General features: G+C 34.3%; 1 protein-coding gene and 1 long non-coding RNA gene across 2 annotated transcripts; both read left to right on the top strand.

Moving 5' to 3' along the window:
• Nucleotides 1–908: 908 nt before the first annotated feature.
• LOC145052292 (proline transporter 1-like) lies at nt 909–3,073 on the top strand. The gene is made up of 8 exons (XM_079000095.1): nt 909–1,156; nt 1,259–1,483; nt 1,576–1,670; nt 1,757–1,943; nt 2,025–2,152; nt 2,224–2,439; nt 2,533–2,763; nt 2,869–3,073. The coding sequence occupies exons 1-8, from the start codon at nt 1,081–1,083 to the stop codon at nt 3,013–3,015; spliced, it is 1,305 nt and encodes a 434-aa protein (XP_078856221.1). The 5' UTR covers nt 909–1,080; the 3' UTR covers nt 3,016–3,073.
• A 3,857-nt stretch (nt 3,074–6,930) lies between these two features.
• On the top strand, nt 6,931–8,761 carry LOC145049551 (uncharacterized). Its single transcript, XR_013683299.1, has 3 exons — nt 6,931–7,362; nt 8,170–8,258; nt 8,341–8,761. It is a non-coding gene; the product is annotated as an uncharacterized LOC145049551 (long non-coding RNA).
• The last annotated feature ends 7,895 nt before the right edge of the window (nt 8,762–16,656 follow it).

Below are 16,656 nucleotides of genomic sequence, written 5' to 3'. Positions count from 1 at the left end.
ACTATTTACAAAACATGAAGGGGAATATTTCAACACTGTAATTATAAAATAAAACTATGCATGCGGAAAGTGGGGGCCAGATTTGAACACACTAAGTTCAAGTTAAATGGGAATTATTTTTATTTTATATTATTATTGGCTAGAAAACATACAATAATTGAACTTCTCTTTCAGAAATATCCGAGGGACTAAATCTAACTTCCCAAACTGTAGGGGCCAAAATCAAAGATATAATGCGGTTAAGATCTTCAACTATAAAAGAAAAAACCTAAAAGGCTCGCTCATTACCCCCAACCCCACCACCTTTGCCTCCACTTCCACCACCATTTCTTTAGCTTATCTATACCTTAATTCCATTTAAAGTAATAATAATATTTCCTCCATGCAGATCCATCATATACATAATCATTTGCTTAATTAGCACATGATCAAATTCAAAATCATATAATATGGGCTAATTACCTACCAAAAAGATAATTCATCATGCTCCATGAATAATTTGAATCGTATAATATTGTAATAAAAAGAAATTGTTAAATGAATATCTCTCATGATCATGTATTTTCACTTTCCTTAGAATGTATTTGGACCCTATGCATGGTTATAAGATCATAGTTTAAACCCCATGTGACACTCGTATAAATTTCATTTACCCAAAATAACTTTGAAGTCACCAACAAAATTTAAACAAAATGCAAATTAATAAAATATTAAAATTAAAATTTAATCAACCCTTTCAATACTACATCATGATCCATGATTTGAACAAAAGCACTAGAAGAAAAAAAAAAGCATAAAGTTAACGTTGTCAAGTGGCTATAATGTTCAAAAGACACAAGCCCCCATGGCACAACAGGGTCCTTAGCTTTTGGAGTTCTTGCATTCTACAAATAGGTTACTTATATGACTCAAAATCTTATCAGTTTGCTTCAAGACTCACCACTTTTCTAGCAATACATTACTTAAAAAAATGTCACATCCATTACCACTAACCTTGTACACTAGCAATCATATTTCTATCCCCAACCATTGAACAAAGAAAGTCATAGATACCTTGAAAACCAAAAGGGTAACATTAACATGGAAGGTGATCCAAAGGGTGGTCATGGTCTAGTCTCTGAAAGTGGTCTTGTTTCTGCTCATACCATTGACTCTGGTTCGTTACACCTACCTAAAACAACATGACTTCCTTTATTTCATTTTTCTTCTTCTTCTTATTTTTTTATTTTATTGTAACAAAATTCATCTGAAAGTGTAGATTCATGGAGGCAAGTTGGGTTGCTGTTAGTAACAGGTTACAGTTGTGGGTATATTTTGAGCTTTTCAAACCTAATGTTGGTGCCTTTAGGGTGGACATGGGGCATCATCAGCCTCATAATGGTGGCTGTCTTCACTGCCTACTCTAGCTGGCTTTTAGCAGGATTTCACTTTGTAAATGGCCAACGTTTCATTAGATATAGAGATCTCATGGGCTCTCTTTTTGGCAAGTTTAAGTTTGATATATACTAATTACTTCTTAATTCAATTCCCATGTTGCACAATTTATATATATGTTCTAAAAAAACTCATTTTCAGGACAAGAAATGTTCTACCTTACTTGGGTATCCCAAGTTTTGATCCTTCTTATTACAAATATGGGGTTCATACTTCTTGGAGGGAAGGCACTCAAGGTAAGAAATTAACTACGAAAATTGAATCACTATTTATTTTTAATTTTTGGTTTATGTTTTATTCAAATCTATTGTTATAAAAACAGGAAATCAATGGAGAATTTGGTGACACCCCTTTAAGACTTCAATATTATATCATGATCACTGGTGCAGCGTACTTTGTGTTTTCAATTTTAGTCCCAACAATATCGTCAATGGGGAAGTGGTTGTATCTTTCAACAGTTCTTACATTTACTTACATCGTGGTTCTTCTGGTAGTTGTAATCAAGGATGGTAATTAAGTAGTTCATGTATTTTTAGCTTTCAATGATCTTGATATCATGTGAAATAATGACAGATTTACACGTTTCATAGGATTGAAATCCAACAGAGTAAATGACTATGAAACTAAAGGAAACAATGCTTCCAAGATCTTCAATGGTTTTTGTGCAATATCAGCCATTATCGCTTGCAATTCAGCTGGGATTATACCAGAGATTCAGGTGAAAATCTCGCATAATTAAGCTAAATGAAAATGTTTTTAGCATTAAAAAACTAACCAATCGAATTGTAGTCAACTCTACGGATGCCGGCTGTTAAGAACATGAGGAAAGCTTTGCATCTACAGTTCAGTGTAGGGTTAGCGTTTTATTATGGTGTGAGCATCGCCGGATATTGGGCCTATGGTTCATCAGTCTCTGAGTATCTTCCGGCGGACTTAAGTGGACCAAAATGGGCGAAAATCCTTATAAACTCGGTGGTTTTTACACAATCCATAATTTCTCAACATGTAAGAATTAAGATCGATCGTGTTTTCGATGTGTTTATGTTAAGGATCATATAAACTTTATAAGTTATATCTAGTTTTGGATTCGGATTTCAGGCGTTTATCGCACCAGTTCATGAAGCCTTAGATACCAAGTTTCTGAAGCTGGATAAAGGCATACATTCTAGAGAAAACATCAAACGTTTGTTTTTTCTTCGAGCATTGCTATTCGCCGTGAACACGGTGGTGGCAGCAGCACTGCCGTTCATGGGGGATTTTGTGAACTTGTTAGGATCGTTTTTGCTGATTCCATTAACCTTCTTGTTTCCTAGCATGATCTTCATCAAGGTTAGCCAACGATTCTGCACTTAAATTTACCAGAAGTCGATTGCAGAAGATGATCGACTACAATTCCATGAGTTGAATTTTTATCTGTTTTCTTTTTAATTTCAGGTGAAGGGGGAAGCAGCAAAGATTGAGAAGATCTGGCACTGGGCGATTATCATTGTGTTTTCTGTCTTGACTGTAGCAACAACTATTGCTGCTGTCCGATTGATTGTAAACAATGTTGCAAAGTATTATTTATTTGCAGACACATGAAATCTACATATGTGTACGAAGATGGATTATGATTATACTATTCATATTTCATACGTAATGTCATTCTAGAATCAAATTTTCCTTGTTTAAAATCATCTATATTCCATAATTCCATAATTCAATGATGGTTGATACTGTATATGGACCAACCATGAGCGCAATTAAACCATGTTAGTGCATAAAGGGTAACATGAAATAAAACGATATTTATAAGAAAGGCATATCAAAAAAGCAAACCCACCTACGGTACAAAAATTAGACATTTCATCAAACACTTTGTCATCGACTCTAGAATAACATGGGTAACTAACCGTCTGTCTCTATCTTATTGAAATATTTTTATCTTTAAAAAAAGATGACGAATCACGGAATTCCACACACTATTAGGGTCCAACCAACACAATTTGTATGTTCGTAGATCACACTTATTGTTGGTCTTGTTATCTTCTAGTTGACTTTATATTAAAGTTCAATAAATGTCCAAATTGGTGAAATTTTTTTTGGTTGGGAACATACATTCAAAAGGTCCAAACCATACATAGAAAAAACAACACAATCTTTCAAGACCCCTTCTATAAGGCACATGACTAACCTTGTGAAAATGAGCTTGAAGCTCGATTTGAGGATAAGTTGGATGCGACTTTGCACCAATAGTCTATAAACAATAGTAACAGGGGATATATTCCTCGAGAGCATCAAATTGAGGTCTCCTTTAATAATCCACCCGTACCTTGACCATGCGGAAAAAATGTTTATATTTTCCTATATAAGTCGTGACTCTTTTGGATCATCCCCAAAATTTGTCTATGATGTCTCGTTTACTAGTCCACCGGTTACCTTGGCCATGCAAAAAATAATATTTATGTTTTGAGTAATGTTAAGAATGAAAACCGTAAAAAGTTGCATTTGACTCTTGAGTATGACCAACATACTTGCCATCCACCTTTCATTTTGTCATATCTCTTCTATGAATCCACAACGTTGCCCCAACTACTACCCACCGCCATATAGTATTTGTTAGTGTATTCCATATTGGTATGGGATTGTCTCTTATGTATCTATATATCTTAGAGTCTCTCTATCTCCATAAGAGCTTTATTATAGAGAGAACCTTAGATTTTGCATCCCAATGGCTTAACAACATGTTGTATTTTTGATCTAACTCACATCGGTACTACATGATCTTTTACATCTTTATAAATATTAGAGTCTCCCTATTTGCACAATAGCTCTGTTAGAGAGAGAACATTGGACTTCACATTCTTATGGCTTAACATATCCTTATCCAACCTCATCGATCATCCATATCTAAAGGGGGGGGGGGGGGTTATTGGTGAACTGTTAGAACCGGTCTGAGTTCCGGGTTTAAAGAAGATATTTATTCGGGTTTTGGGTAATCCGTGTTTAAGAACCGAAACATGTTTTCGTGGCCGGAACCGGTTTTGTGAATATTTTAAAACATGTATATCTCATTTGTTTGAAAAAAAATTGACATGTGTTTTTTTTATTTTCTTTTTATTTTTGGTTTCATTTTCAATGACTCCTAAAGTAGAGATATTAAAGCTAGAAATTTTCAGCTTTGCAACTTTTTATTTTTGTATTTTGTATTCTATGAAAATTTTAAAATATGTATATCTCATTTGTTTGAAGTCAAATTGGTACGCAACTTTTTTTCCAACATGTAATTTAGAGTTTGTATATGATTTTAGATTATAATTTAGTCATTTTTTATTTCATATTCAATGACTTACAATCCCCTGATGTCAAGATATCAATGCTGAAAATTTTCAGTTTTTCAGCTATTTGTTTTGTATATTGTGTTCTTTGAAAATTTTAAAACATGCACATCTTACCTGTTTGAAGTAGGATTGATATGTAATTTTTTCCAGCATATAGTATAGAGTTTGTATATGATAGACTATAATATTATCATTTTCGGTTTCATAATCAATGACTTACAATCCCCCAAAATCGGGATATCAAATCTCAAAATTTTCAAATTTCAACCAATAAAAAGGTTGAATTTTAGAGTCTATTATTACTCCATTCCACAAATTAGATATATTTTGTCTCCTTATAAAATAGTGATATCAAACCAATAAGGATACCAACTTACTAAGTAAGTACCAAAAAAATCCAATTTTCCAATTCGAAACCCATTTTATCTGGTTTCACCCTACTCACTTTGACATTTATGGGGTTTCCGGTTCTAGAGCTACTTTATACGGTCCCGTACCCGAAATCGAACCGAAACCGGTTCCTATATAACGTCCCTATTAAATTTCATTTTCCGATTTATGGGTCCATCCAGGCCGGGTGTGGACTCATTTTAATCCCTACTTATGTCTCTATATATGTTGGAGTCTCGTATCTCTATAATGACTCTTTTGGATAAGCAATTTAAAATTCACATATATCTTACATTACACAAATTAGATTCAAAAGAAACTAAACCCAAAACTCGACTATGGTATGAAGTGACTATGCTATGAACATCATATTCACATTCATTCCATGTTTACAAAATCCCAAAACACTAAATCAAATCTATTGAAGAACAACAAATAGGAAGGCAACATAAAAACCAAAAATAGATTAAGATTGACTTTTGGGGAAAAAAACACAAACACCACTTGTGAAAATAACAAATAGAAAGGTATATTGATCATTTTACTTAACATAACATTTGATTTCTAACAAAGTTATACTTAGAAGAGTTGATACTTGGCCTCATCATATAAGATTTGATACTTAACATAACATTTGATTTCTAACAAAGTTATACTTAGAAGAGTTGATACTTGGCCTCATCATATAAGATTTGAAAACCACAAAAATACAACCTATCAACTTTATGCTTTCTTAGAGTCGCATTGTACCTATGAATTTGACACCAAACCACAAAGTATAAACTCAATACTATACGATAAAAAATAAAAAAAAAGAACTCAATACTATACGATCGAAAAAAATAAAAATAAAAATTGGTGTTCAATGGTCATTTACGGCACGCTCCATCACAAACCTTGTCTTCTTCTCAATATCATCTTTTTCAAAAATCTTTCAGTCAATTTTCCCTACTTTTTTGTTGTTTTATTGTACACATAATTCATATGCTTTTTATCCTTTCTCTTGGTTTGATAATGTAATTCCTATGCTTTTCTAGTTTTCGATTGATCTACTTTATGGTTTTGGACTTTACACGATATAATTTGTTCATTTTAGTCCTTATCTCATCGCTTACTACTTTTTAGGTCGATGCATATAATTCAGAAAATAAGATAAATTAAAGGTCCTTAAATTAAATAACCAATAGTTAAAAAACAGTTGGATTTGTATTAATACTAAGTGTAAACTATAAAAATGGTCCCTATGCTATAGTGAAAATTACATTTAAGTCAAAGTTTCAAAAATCTATCACCAACAATACTCATGGTTTAATTTTCTTTCACGGTTGATCGTTCTCACTAATATTGTTGAGAAAACACTGTTAAAGGTAGGTAAAATGACAAATCTGTAGAGAGGAACGTATGATTTCATGGTAGAAATGTCACCAAATATTTTTGTAATGTCACCATAGTAAAATCTTTTTTTTGAAAAATTTTGAAATTTTTTGCACTGCATTCAAAAAACCAAACGTTGTTGGTGCCACTACGCACACTATAATAAAACCGTCGGTGCAAATCTGCCTCTTATTTTGTCATTTTGTTAATATATATATATATATATATATATATATATATATATATATATATATATATATATATATATATATATATATATAAAAGCTCACACCCTCTCCTCTCTTCGCATGCAGCCATGCACCATGAATCCATGATGCCACCCACCACAATCGCCTTATTGATGATATCCCTCCTTATTCGCCCCCTCAAACATATCCTATAATCAGGAACCATTTAGGGTTCAAAATTAGAGAAATCCAAAGGTATTATTATTAGTTGACATTTTCTTTAAATTTGTTTCCCGTGTAGGAAATAGGAATTAATTTGAGTCCAATCTTTAAGATAGTATGATGGACAGTCAGGGCCGGCCCAATACATGGACGAGTTGGGCCTAGGCCCAGGGCATAAAAAATATGGGGGCATAATTTTTATACAATATGCGTTACTATATACTATACTATGTTGGAAGTCCAGTCCACTTGTGAGTTGTGCTCACGAAGAAATCAACGTACTGGGGCATAATTTCACTGAAAGCCTCCAACAAATAATCAAAGTTCTTGAGATTTTCAATCGTCAAAATCAGTAATCGGTAACACCCTTGAAAACTGAAAATCGTTGAGCGATATGTTGGGATCGAGGAGTCAAGTTCTAAATCAGTAAATCGGTATATGAATTCTATTCTCAATTTCGCATTCTAAATCAAATAGATATCTGATTTCTTTTCTCTCGATCTCTCTAAACCTTTTGTGCATCCAATCGAGCATCACCTGCTCTCAGAGTTTGATTTTTTTCAAGTTTCAATCTCGCAATCTGGGTTTCGAGTTCCGATTAGGCATTACAACAGAGCGTCACGTATTGGATTTTTTTGATATCCGAATGAATGAATCTCTTCACTCTTCAGGGAGTACTTTTTTATTTTTTTCTTAACTTCATATTTTGTTAATTGTTTCTGATTTATGGATTCTTTTCCTTTATTTGGGTCAATTTTTTTATCTTTACATGTTGAATTCGAGTTCAGTTAAAAGTGTTAAACTCCCAAATTCTATATGATTAGTTGAAGCCAAAATATGTTGTTGTTTTGTATTTGATTCCTGTGTTTGAGCTTTAGATTCTAAGTCAAGCTGTTGTTGGTTTGTATCTAATTTAGGTAAAAAAATTGTTGCATTCTCGTTTGTTTGTTTGTTTTTTTTTTTTTTTTTTTTTTTTTTTTTTTTTTTTTTTTTTTTTTTAATTTGTCTTGTAAACCGTTGTGTTCTTGTTTTTTGATGTGAATGAGGAGGAGGAAAGACATTTAATTATCTTTTGAACTTCTGAGTTCTGATTTATGTCTTTTTTACTATCTTGCTTGACTTTTAGACGTAGTTGAAAGCTAAAAATTTCTCCAATGTTTAAACCAAAATCTATGCCTTCTCATCATTTTTTTTTAATTTGTCTTCTAACCTTTTGTGTTCTTGTTTTTTATTTGAATCAGGAAGCAGAAAGAAGTTTAATTATTTATTGAACATATGAGTTCTTATTTCTGTTTTTTTACTATCTATACTTTTAGTGAGTAGCAAAAAGGTATAAATGTATTCCATTGTTATAATATATAATAGTTTTGAAAAATAGATTCTTATTTTTTATTATGTGGTTTATTTTTCAGATCTCTTGACATCTTGAAAGGGAAAAACATAAACTTTGGACATGTTGTATCTTTTTGTTGCTTAAATTTTATAATTAGATTTGTTGAGTTATATATATGTTTCTCTGAAAACAACCATAAGGTGCTGCTCAAAATAGAAAACAAAAAGAGAACAAGAAGAGTGGAGTATGCAAGAATAATAGATATGTTCACTAATGTTTTGGTTGTGTATATGATATTGTTGATTGTGCAGGTTATGGTTGCTTCCGCGGAAGGAAATTTTTCAAAATTGAAGCTCTTGAAATTGTATATTTACCATGACTCAAGAAAATATTGAATATATTAGCATTTTTAAGTATTGAAAGTGATTTTTTTCAAAATATTAATTATTGTAAAATAAGAGATGTTTTAGCTTCAAAAAAGTACACAAAGACGTCATTTTAGGTGATTTTTGTAGGTTTTTTATTCTACTATTTGTTTGATTATAATATTTACTGCATTTTTTATTTTATAAATATTTTATAGACAAGTTTTCTTTATAGTATGGTATATATAAGGGCATAAATTTCTTATTTTGTCCTGCGTAGTAAAAAACAACGGACCGGCCCTGTTGACAGTTGACAAAAAGATCACGTAGTCATCCGTTATTAAGACGGAAAGTGTTTTAGAGACGTCAGTATATTGGGTAAAACAAATGGTAGCTATTCTTACAAAAACAACGACAAGGTAGTGTTGCAAATTAAAACATGGGGAGGTGGGACATCATAGGCCTGAGTTTTGTATAAATATATGGTATTAAAAAAAAAAGTTAAGTATTCACCATTCCTTTGTGTTTCAAAACTTATTTATTGAAACACAGTTAAAATAATTTTTGAACATCTTTTCATATAAAAAAAAATAAAAATAGATGACCGTACTACAAGCAAAAATAAATTTGGATTGTGTCTAGCTTATATTTAAGCTTAGTAGTGTTTTATTAAAACTATTAAAATAGCTTATAAACTAGTTTTTTATGTTATCCGGTAGTTAATAAAAGCAATGACAAGTCTAAAACATAAAATCATGTGGTTCTATATTTATGCTGAGGGTGGTCCAGCCTCGAGTTGAAGGCCAATAGACTCAGACGGACCATCTTTATGCTAAAGGCCAAATAGCGGACCAATTTTATGCTGGAGGCAAAAAGGGGCGGACCAGCTTCATGCTGATGGCCAAAGGTGGACCAACTTTATGTTGAAGATCATTATGTGTATGTATTGTATATGTACTATACACATGCATATTCACAACATGTTTCCATAAAATATAATTATACTTTGATATATTTAACAAATAAAAATGAAAATTTTGGGTTGGAAAATGGGGACGTTATATATCCACTACTTCATAATCCTTAAACCAAGAATGATCTTTACATACATGATTTGTCGCCCTCGAGTCTATCCACCATGCATGATCATCATCTTGAACATAAAATGATCCAAGAATAAGTGTTACATGATATATAACAACAGTAAATTTTCTAGAAATAAAATTTTGACCTTGTGGTTTTGGACCGTGATCATTTGATCCTTGTCCATAAATGCTTGCTCTACTTTTTTCTTCTTCAAACGACAATCTCGCTTCACGTGATCGGGTTTGTTACAATTCTGCCATGCAAGTTATGCTTTCTTGTTTGAACCCTTATGATTGTCGTCTTTCTTCTTCCTTTTTCCTTTGTTATTTTTCTGATGTTTGTCATCTTCCCCCATGTTCATAGAAGATCTAGGATGGGGGTAATTTGTCAATAACACTCGAGACAAAAATGGATTCATCTATTTGCATCTTGTGTTGTTCAAATTGTCCTAGAATCCTCATGAGTTCATTGTACTATTCCATGACAGGCCTTGAATCCACCATCATGTAATTGTTAAAATTATTAACAATTAATTTCTTACTTAAAGCATCCTCTGCCACGTATTTGGATTCAAGGCATCCTACAGATCTTTTGAAGATTCATGATTTTGATAGATATCAAAGAAAGAGTAAGAAATACCATTCAGAATGTGTCCACGACAGATGTAATCATCATTCCCCCATTTATAGCGTTTTCTGGTGTGTTCCAATATTTCATTCTCTTGGGCTTCTGGTGCCAGAGTGCTTAAAATGTGAACAATTTTCAGTGTAGTAAGAAGAAAATGCATCTTCTTTTGCCAACGATGAAAATCAGTGCTTTTAAACATATCCAACTTCCTGAATTTGGAAGTCATGTCTTTAACAAATTTTGTCATTGATATTCTTTATAAATCACAGATTTTGAATGTTAGATTTTAGGGTCTGAAAAATACCAATATACTTGTATATTTCTAGTATTGTGATTGCAATCACTTTCCAAAATACGTGATTATAGTTTGGGGTATCACAAAATCAGATTTAGGATAATCCAAAGAATGACAATTTATAAGTCATACCACTTCTAAATGTGAAGCACAAATTTAGAAGAGATAGATCGAATCAGAAGTATGATTTTCGAGAGTATCCAAGTTCCAACCGAATTTTTGGAACTTCAATCATCCTTAAAAAGACGATAGAAATTGGTTGAAAGTTCGTTACATGCATTTTGGCACCATAAAGGATTGGTTACAAGACATAACTACTTTATGACATCATCATAATGTCACACCTTATTTTGGCAGGAAATGCATGGTTCGAGTCCTTCTTGATATAAAAATACGTTTAGGTTTCAGGGTGTTGCCCGTTGATCCCGGAAGGGGCACTGCCCTTAGGAACCTTGCACCTAGGGGTGCTGCCCATGGAACCCCATGTTCTTAAGTTCACATTTATCACTCCGAGTGTGCACCCTGCACCTCCTATCTCGATTAGTCAATAGAGCTCAACCCATCTCATTATTAATAATAACTAAACTAAAATATGTTGACAACACTAAAATCACCAACAAATTATAAATTATAGTGGCATCTGGGAGATTACTTATTGCATTAAATTTTATATTTGTTTCTATCGTTTCCTTTAATTATAAACTAGTAAAGAGGCCCGTGCGTTGCACGGGTCGGAATTTTTTAAAATCACCACTTTATAATTATAAGCATTTCAAAAAATCTGTAACATCCCGAAATTCAGGTACATCTATTTAACCCTTCTTCTTTGCCAAGTTGTCAAGTTTAACCCTTGAGTGGAAAATGCTGCAAATGAGTACGCTGGGCATACGAAAGAGTACGTTGCGCGTACTCATGCGCTTATTATGGGCGCGGACTCATCGAGGTATGCTGGGCGTAACTGGCTCATATGCAAAACCCTAAATGATACTTGAGGACTATATAAGGAATGATAAGGCCCTTACCCCAGCCACCATATTATAGTGAGTGAAACCCTAAGAGAGCAAAAACCCGTTATAAGCTTGTGTGTGTTGTTAAGCTGGAAAGTGCCATTTTGAGGCGGTGAAAGAGATGAGGAGGCCATTGTAGGAGCTAGAAGTTGGAGGACAAACTTAGATCCGAGTTCTACAGAGGTTGGAGCTTCATTTGGAGGTAAAAAGCTCAAAGCTTTCCGTGCCATTCTTGATTTATGCTTTATGGACCCATTTTTAGGGTTTTTGGTTCCAAGGTGGAGACTTTATGAGCAAAGGGTCTCCATAAGCTTAGATCTGTCGTATTCCGATGTAATATGTGTTGTAGGTTCATAAAAATCCAATCTTGGACGTGAATATTAAGTCATGCATGAGATATAGGCTTAATGAGGAAAGAGGAAAGGTGTTTAGAGTGATTGTTGACCTTTACAACCATGCAATGGCTTAAAGGTTTCAACTTTATGGATTAAGTGACCTTAGAATAGTCAGATCTGGAATTTGGGCTTATGTCTTAACCGTTTAAGATGAAAAATCCATAAGAGCATGAAACTGAGACTTATGTTGGGCATAAATCTCAGTATGCACCGCGTAATGGTTTGAGACCCCGATTCTGGATCGCCGAAGTACGCCCCGCGTACAAGAGCTGGTAGGCACCGCGTACTGCCCCCGTTGACTTTTAGGGTTTGGTCAATATTTGGACTTTTGGACCATTAGAAGGGTAAAATGGTATTTTAGCCTTCTGAGAGAACATAGGAAGGGACTAGTCTAGCCTTGGGAGTCGTTATTGATTAGAGATGATTATTTTATATGTTTAGGCAGGGCTAGGTCATTGTTACGAGGTTCAGGGATACTGAGCACATGAGTTACTAGACAACATACGAGGTGAGTCTTCTCACTATATGTTACCTAGAGTGGTAATTAGGTGTGACCGGAAGGTCTTATGTGTTATGACGAGTATGCGATATATGTTGATATGTGAGATGCATGTGTTAGGATATGTTATGAGTAGTATGCTATGGACCGGAAGGTCATCATGATATGGACCGGAAGGTCAACAATGTATGGACAGGAAGGTCAAGATGATATGGACCGGAAGGTCGATGAGGAGGACCGAAAGGTTATTATGAGTAGGACTGGAAGGTCTACCAGGGTTGGGACGTAAGTCCCCTGAGACACATGGACCGGAAGGTCCCATAGAGATATGGCCTTGAGTGGCGTATGTCTTATATGTGGTATATTGGGAAACTCACTAAGTATTTATGCTTACCGTTTTATGTGATATGTGTTTCAGGTACCAGTGAGGATCGTGGAAAGGTGTCTGCATGATCCGTACACACTGAAGAAGTTTTTATGTACTTGAGATTCTGGGATGTATTTACCGAGATGTTATATGATACTTTGAGTTTTGAGATTTTATCATGACTTATGTTTTATATTAAATAAAAAATTGTTTTGAAAATTTACGTTGTTACAAAATCCTTTATGTTGACATCAGTGAAATTACCGGTTTCTTCATTTCGTATGGATTCTTTTCCATGTGCAAATTTGTTTACCAATTTGAGCAATTTATTGAAGTTGAAAACATAGAGGATCATCTTGATATAAAGAGCAAGGAGTAAAGGTCCACTAATCTACTAACAGCTCAACTCCTTTGAAGCTTGAACACCATACTTTTTGTTCACTCCCATGAACAAGGGTATGCTGCAAATCAAGCATAATAAAAGTATATTAAAACCAAAATAAGATTATAAAATAATAAGTTATTAGTTACTTTTAGAAACAAAAAATTGAAAATTAACTAATATCTAGACATATTGGAAATTTGCATTACATTACATGATGACCTTAAAAAGCATATGCCCTGATGAGGAAAGAAAGACCAGTTCCATTCCAATGGACAAACAATCTATTTTTTTTCTTTACATTCCTTCCTCGATTCCATCACTCCAAATGCTATCTTAGTAGCACGTTGGATTATAAAAATGGGTGAAAACACTAAACCAACGTACGAACAAAAAATGTTTTTTATGTAATATATTAAATACATGTTACTTACAATATAATCACAGGGATCTTTATCTTTGCATCAAAAGTCAAAAAGTTTCAGCATAGTGTCTTCAAAGTTCCACATTTCATGGCCTCTGGTATGTTTTGAGTCTTTCATTCCAGGAATACTAATGCTATTATGTGACTAGATTTAAATAAATGAAGCTATATGAAGAAATATTTTTTTTATTTTAAACCTAATCTACTTTAAATTATAAACATGTTTAATTAAAACCATATCAGATGTCATTTGAACTTACTTGGGAGCAGGGTAATGGCTATAAAAGTAACCTTTGTTATCATTTGACCAACTAATACCCGAAATTTTGACCCATGATAATGTATCAGGCTCCACTTTCTTATCCTTAACCTGCATTACTTTAATAGTGACCTAATCACTTCCACTGGAACTTAGAGCATAAGCCAAGTACTTAGCATCCTCACTAACATCATAAGTATTCAATGACACAGTTCTATCTTCACTTAGTCCAATTAGATCAAGAAGAACTTCTACCACTCCCTCTAAACTATCCTACAAAAACAAGAATAATAAGCTAAGGTAAATAAGATTTCTAATCATGGTGTTTGAATTACATTATTACCATAGTATACCTGCATGGAGAGGACTTTATGTGGTTGAAGGCCATTGTTATGCAAGTAAAAGCATTTATCAGCTTCTCTAAATGGAGCACTAAACTTAGGGTAGTCATAGAACTTAGTAAGCTTATCATGAAGTTTTCCCTTGTCTCACACTTCTTAAGCACATATTCAGTCAAATCCACTTGCTTTTTTACAAATTCTTTCACCTTTCAGACCCGTGTCTTACACTTCTTAAGCACATATTCAGTCAAATTCACTTGCTTTTTTTTACAAATTCTTTCACCTCTTCAGAGTCAGGATTTTCAAGCCTAAAATACTAAAAAGTAGTGTAAATAATGAGATTTATTATCATGACCTCTAGGTATTAAGGGCTTAAATTAGTGAATCGAAATCATTAGGCAAATTTTTTGATTTCTTTATTGTTCCCAATCGTTTTTCACATGGGTATGATCTAGACTCGGAATCACAATTCTTCAATTAAGACTGTTGAAGAGAAGTTCATGACCCATATTAGATTCAATTCAAAGTACAAACAAATTGGAAACAAAGAAAACCAACAACAAAGAAATCAAAGATACATGAATTTCATATTAAAATTTTGGAAAAGAAAAGAAACCCGCAAAAACCATGTTTCCTGATTTCTGGAAAAAAAAATTAAGTGACAAGAAGGAGATATTGAAAACCCCACATGGGTTTTCTAAAAGGAAGTCAAGTCGCTGCAAATTTTATATGGGGTTTAATGTGTTTAAGCACAAACCGAGGGAGATAGGTGAAAATGGGACCTGAAAAAACATTATCTGTAACATCCCGATGTTAAGGTACTTCTAAATTCATTCCTATAATTTTTGTTTGTGACATTTTTGGTCCCTAAGTCCAAGTGAATTTGTCCATTGTAGGCCCTAGTGGCAAAATTGTAAATTTGGAAGAATGGGAGTACGCCATGCGTACGTGCGTACGTGCGTACACTTAGCGTACTAGTGCATGCCCTAGTATGTTAGGCGTACTCTCCAGGTGTAGAAACCCTAAATTTTAGGGTTAAGCCCCTATATAATCATCCTTATAACCGTATTTACCTAACCTCTTCAACCTTCACTCTCCTTGGGACGTTTTTGCAAACCCTAACCCTTGAGAGTGTGTGTGTAATGCCCTGTTTCGAATCATTTCCCATTTCGGGTGGTGATCAAGGAGTGGGTATTAGCAGACTTAGGACCCTTGAAGAACTGAGAGTTAGACTCATTTGGAGGTGGATGATGTAATTTGGATGATCCGGTTTTTCAGTTTGTGTTTTGGCGCCAAAGGGTATTTTGGTAATATGTCAGCTTGGGCTTTTATGGAAATTAGATGTTTGTTTGGGAAATTGTAAGAAAAGTATGAGTTGATTAAAGCGTAGAGCATCTCATTACCTTTTCACGGATATAAGGATCGTCGGATTCAGATTTATAATGAAGAAGTTATGGTGTTCGGAGTGCTTTAGGGTTTAAGAGGAGACCATAGTGCGCGGGGCGTACTGGTGTGAAGGGTGGTACGCGAGGTGTAATGTGGTGTACGCTTAGTGTACTGCATAGGAAGGATCAGGAGCGCGAGGCCTCGTACACTGGGCGTACGAGGAGTATGCGGGGTAAAATGATATTTTCACCTTTTTTGAGATTTAGTGGAGGGGATTAGCTTAGCATCTCGAAGTGGTTATTACAAATTGCTTATTAGAGATAACTATATTATGTAGGCGAAGTCTAAACTGTCCGTGGGGTACTAGATCTACTTGCTTACTTACGAGGTGAGTCTTCTCACTATAATTACCTGAGCGGTAATATTGTGTGACTGGAGGGTCTTATTTGAGTTATCGACCGGAGGGTCCTATGTGCTTATACTGAGTTATGTGATATTATGCATTTTGTCTTTGTTATATATGCTATATTATTATGTGATTTACTGAGCAGGACCAGAGGGTCCGAACTGAGTTGTGAGACTGAAGGGTCTTCACTGAGATACATGACTGGAGGGTCCAACCCGAGCTGTGAGACTGGAGGGTCTTCACTAAGACACATGACCGGGGGGTCCACACCGAGCCGTGAGACCAAAAGGTCCTCACCGAGACGCATGGCCGGAGGGTCCATGCCGAGCTATAGCCATGAGAGGCTTATTATTTGTGTATGTGGTATTTTGGGGAACTCATTAAGCTTCGTGTTTACCGTGTTGTGTGATATGTCTTTCAGGTACTTCTCAAGATCGCGAGAAGGCGCCGAATTCATTGTACACACCTGTTCAAGACTATGTCGAGGATTCTGGGATATTATAAGTTGTTTTGTTGATTTTTGTTTTTGACATTTGATACACTGTGGTTTTGAGAA

This window comes from Lactuca serriola, chromosome 5 (genome assembly GCF_051521515.1).
Source record: "Lactuca serriola cultivar US96UC23 chromosome 5, Lser_US96UC23_V15, whole genome shotgun sequence".
Classification (NCBI taxonomy): domain Eukaryota; kingdom Viridiplantae; phylum Streptophyta; class Magnoliopsida; order Asterales; family Asteraceae; genus Lactuca; species Lactuca serriola.
The sequence above is the reverse complement of the archived record's forward strand: the minus strand, read 5'-3'. Positions and strand labels throughout refer to the sequence as shown.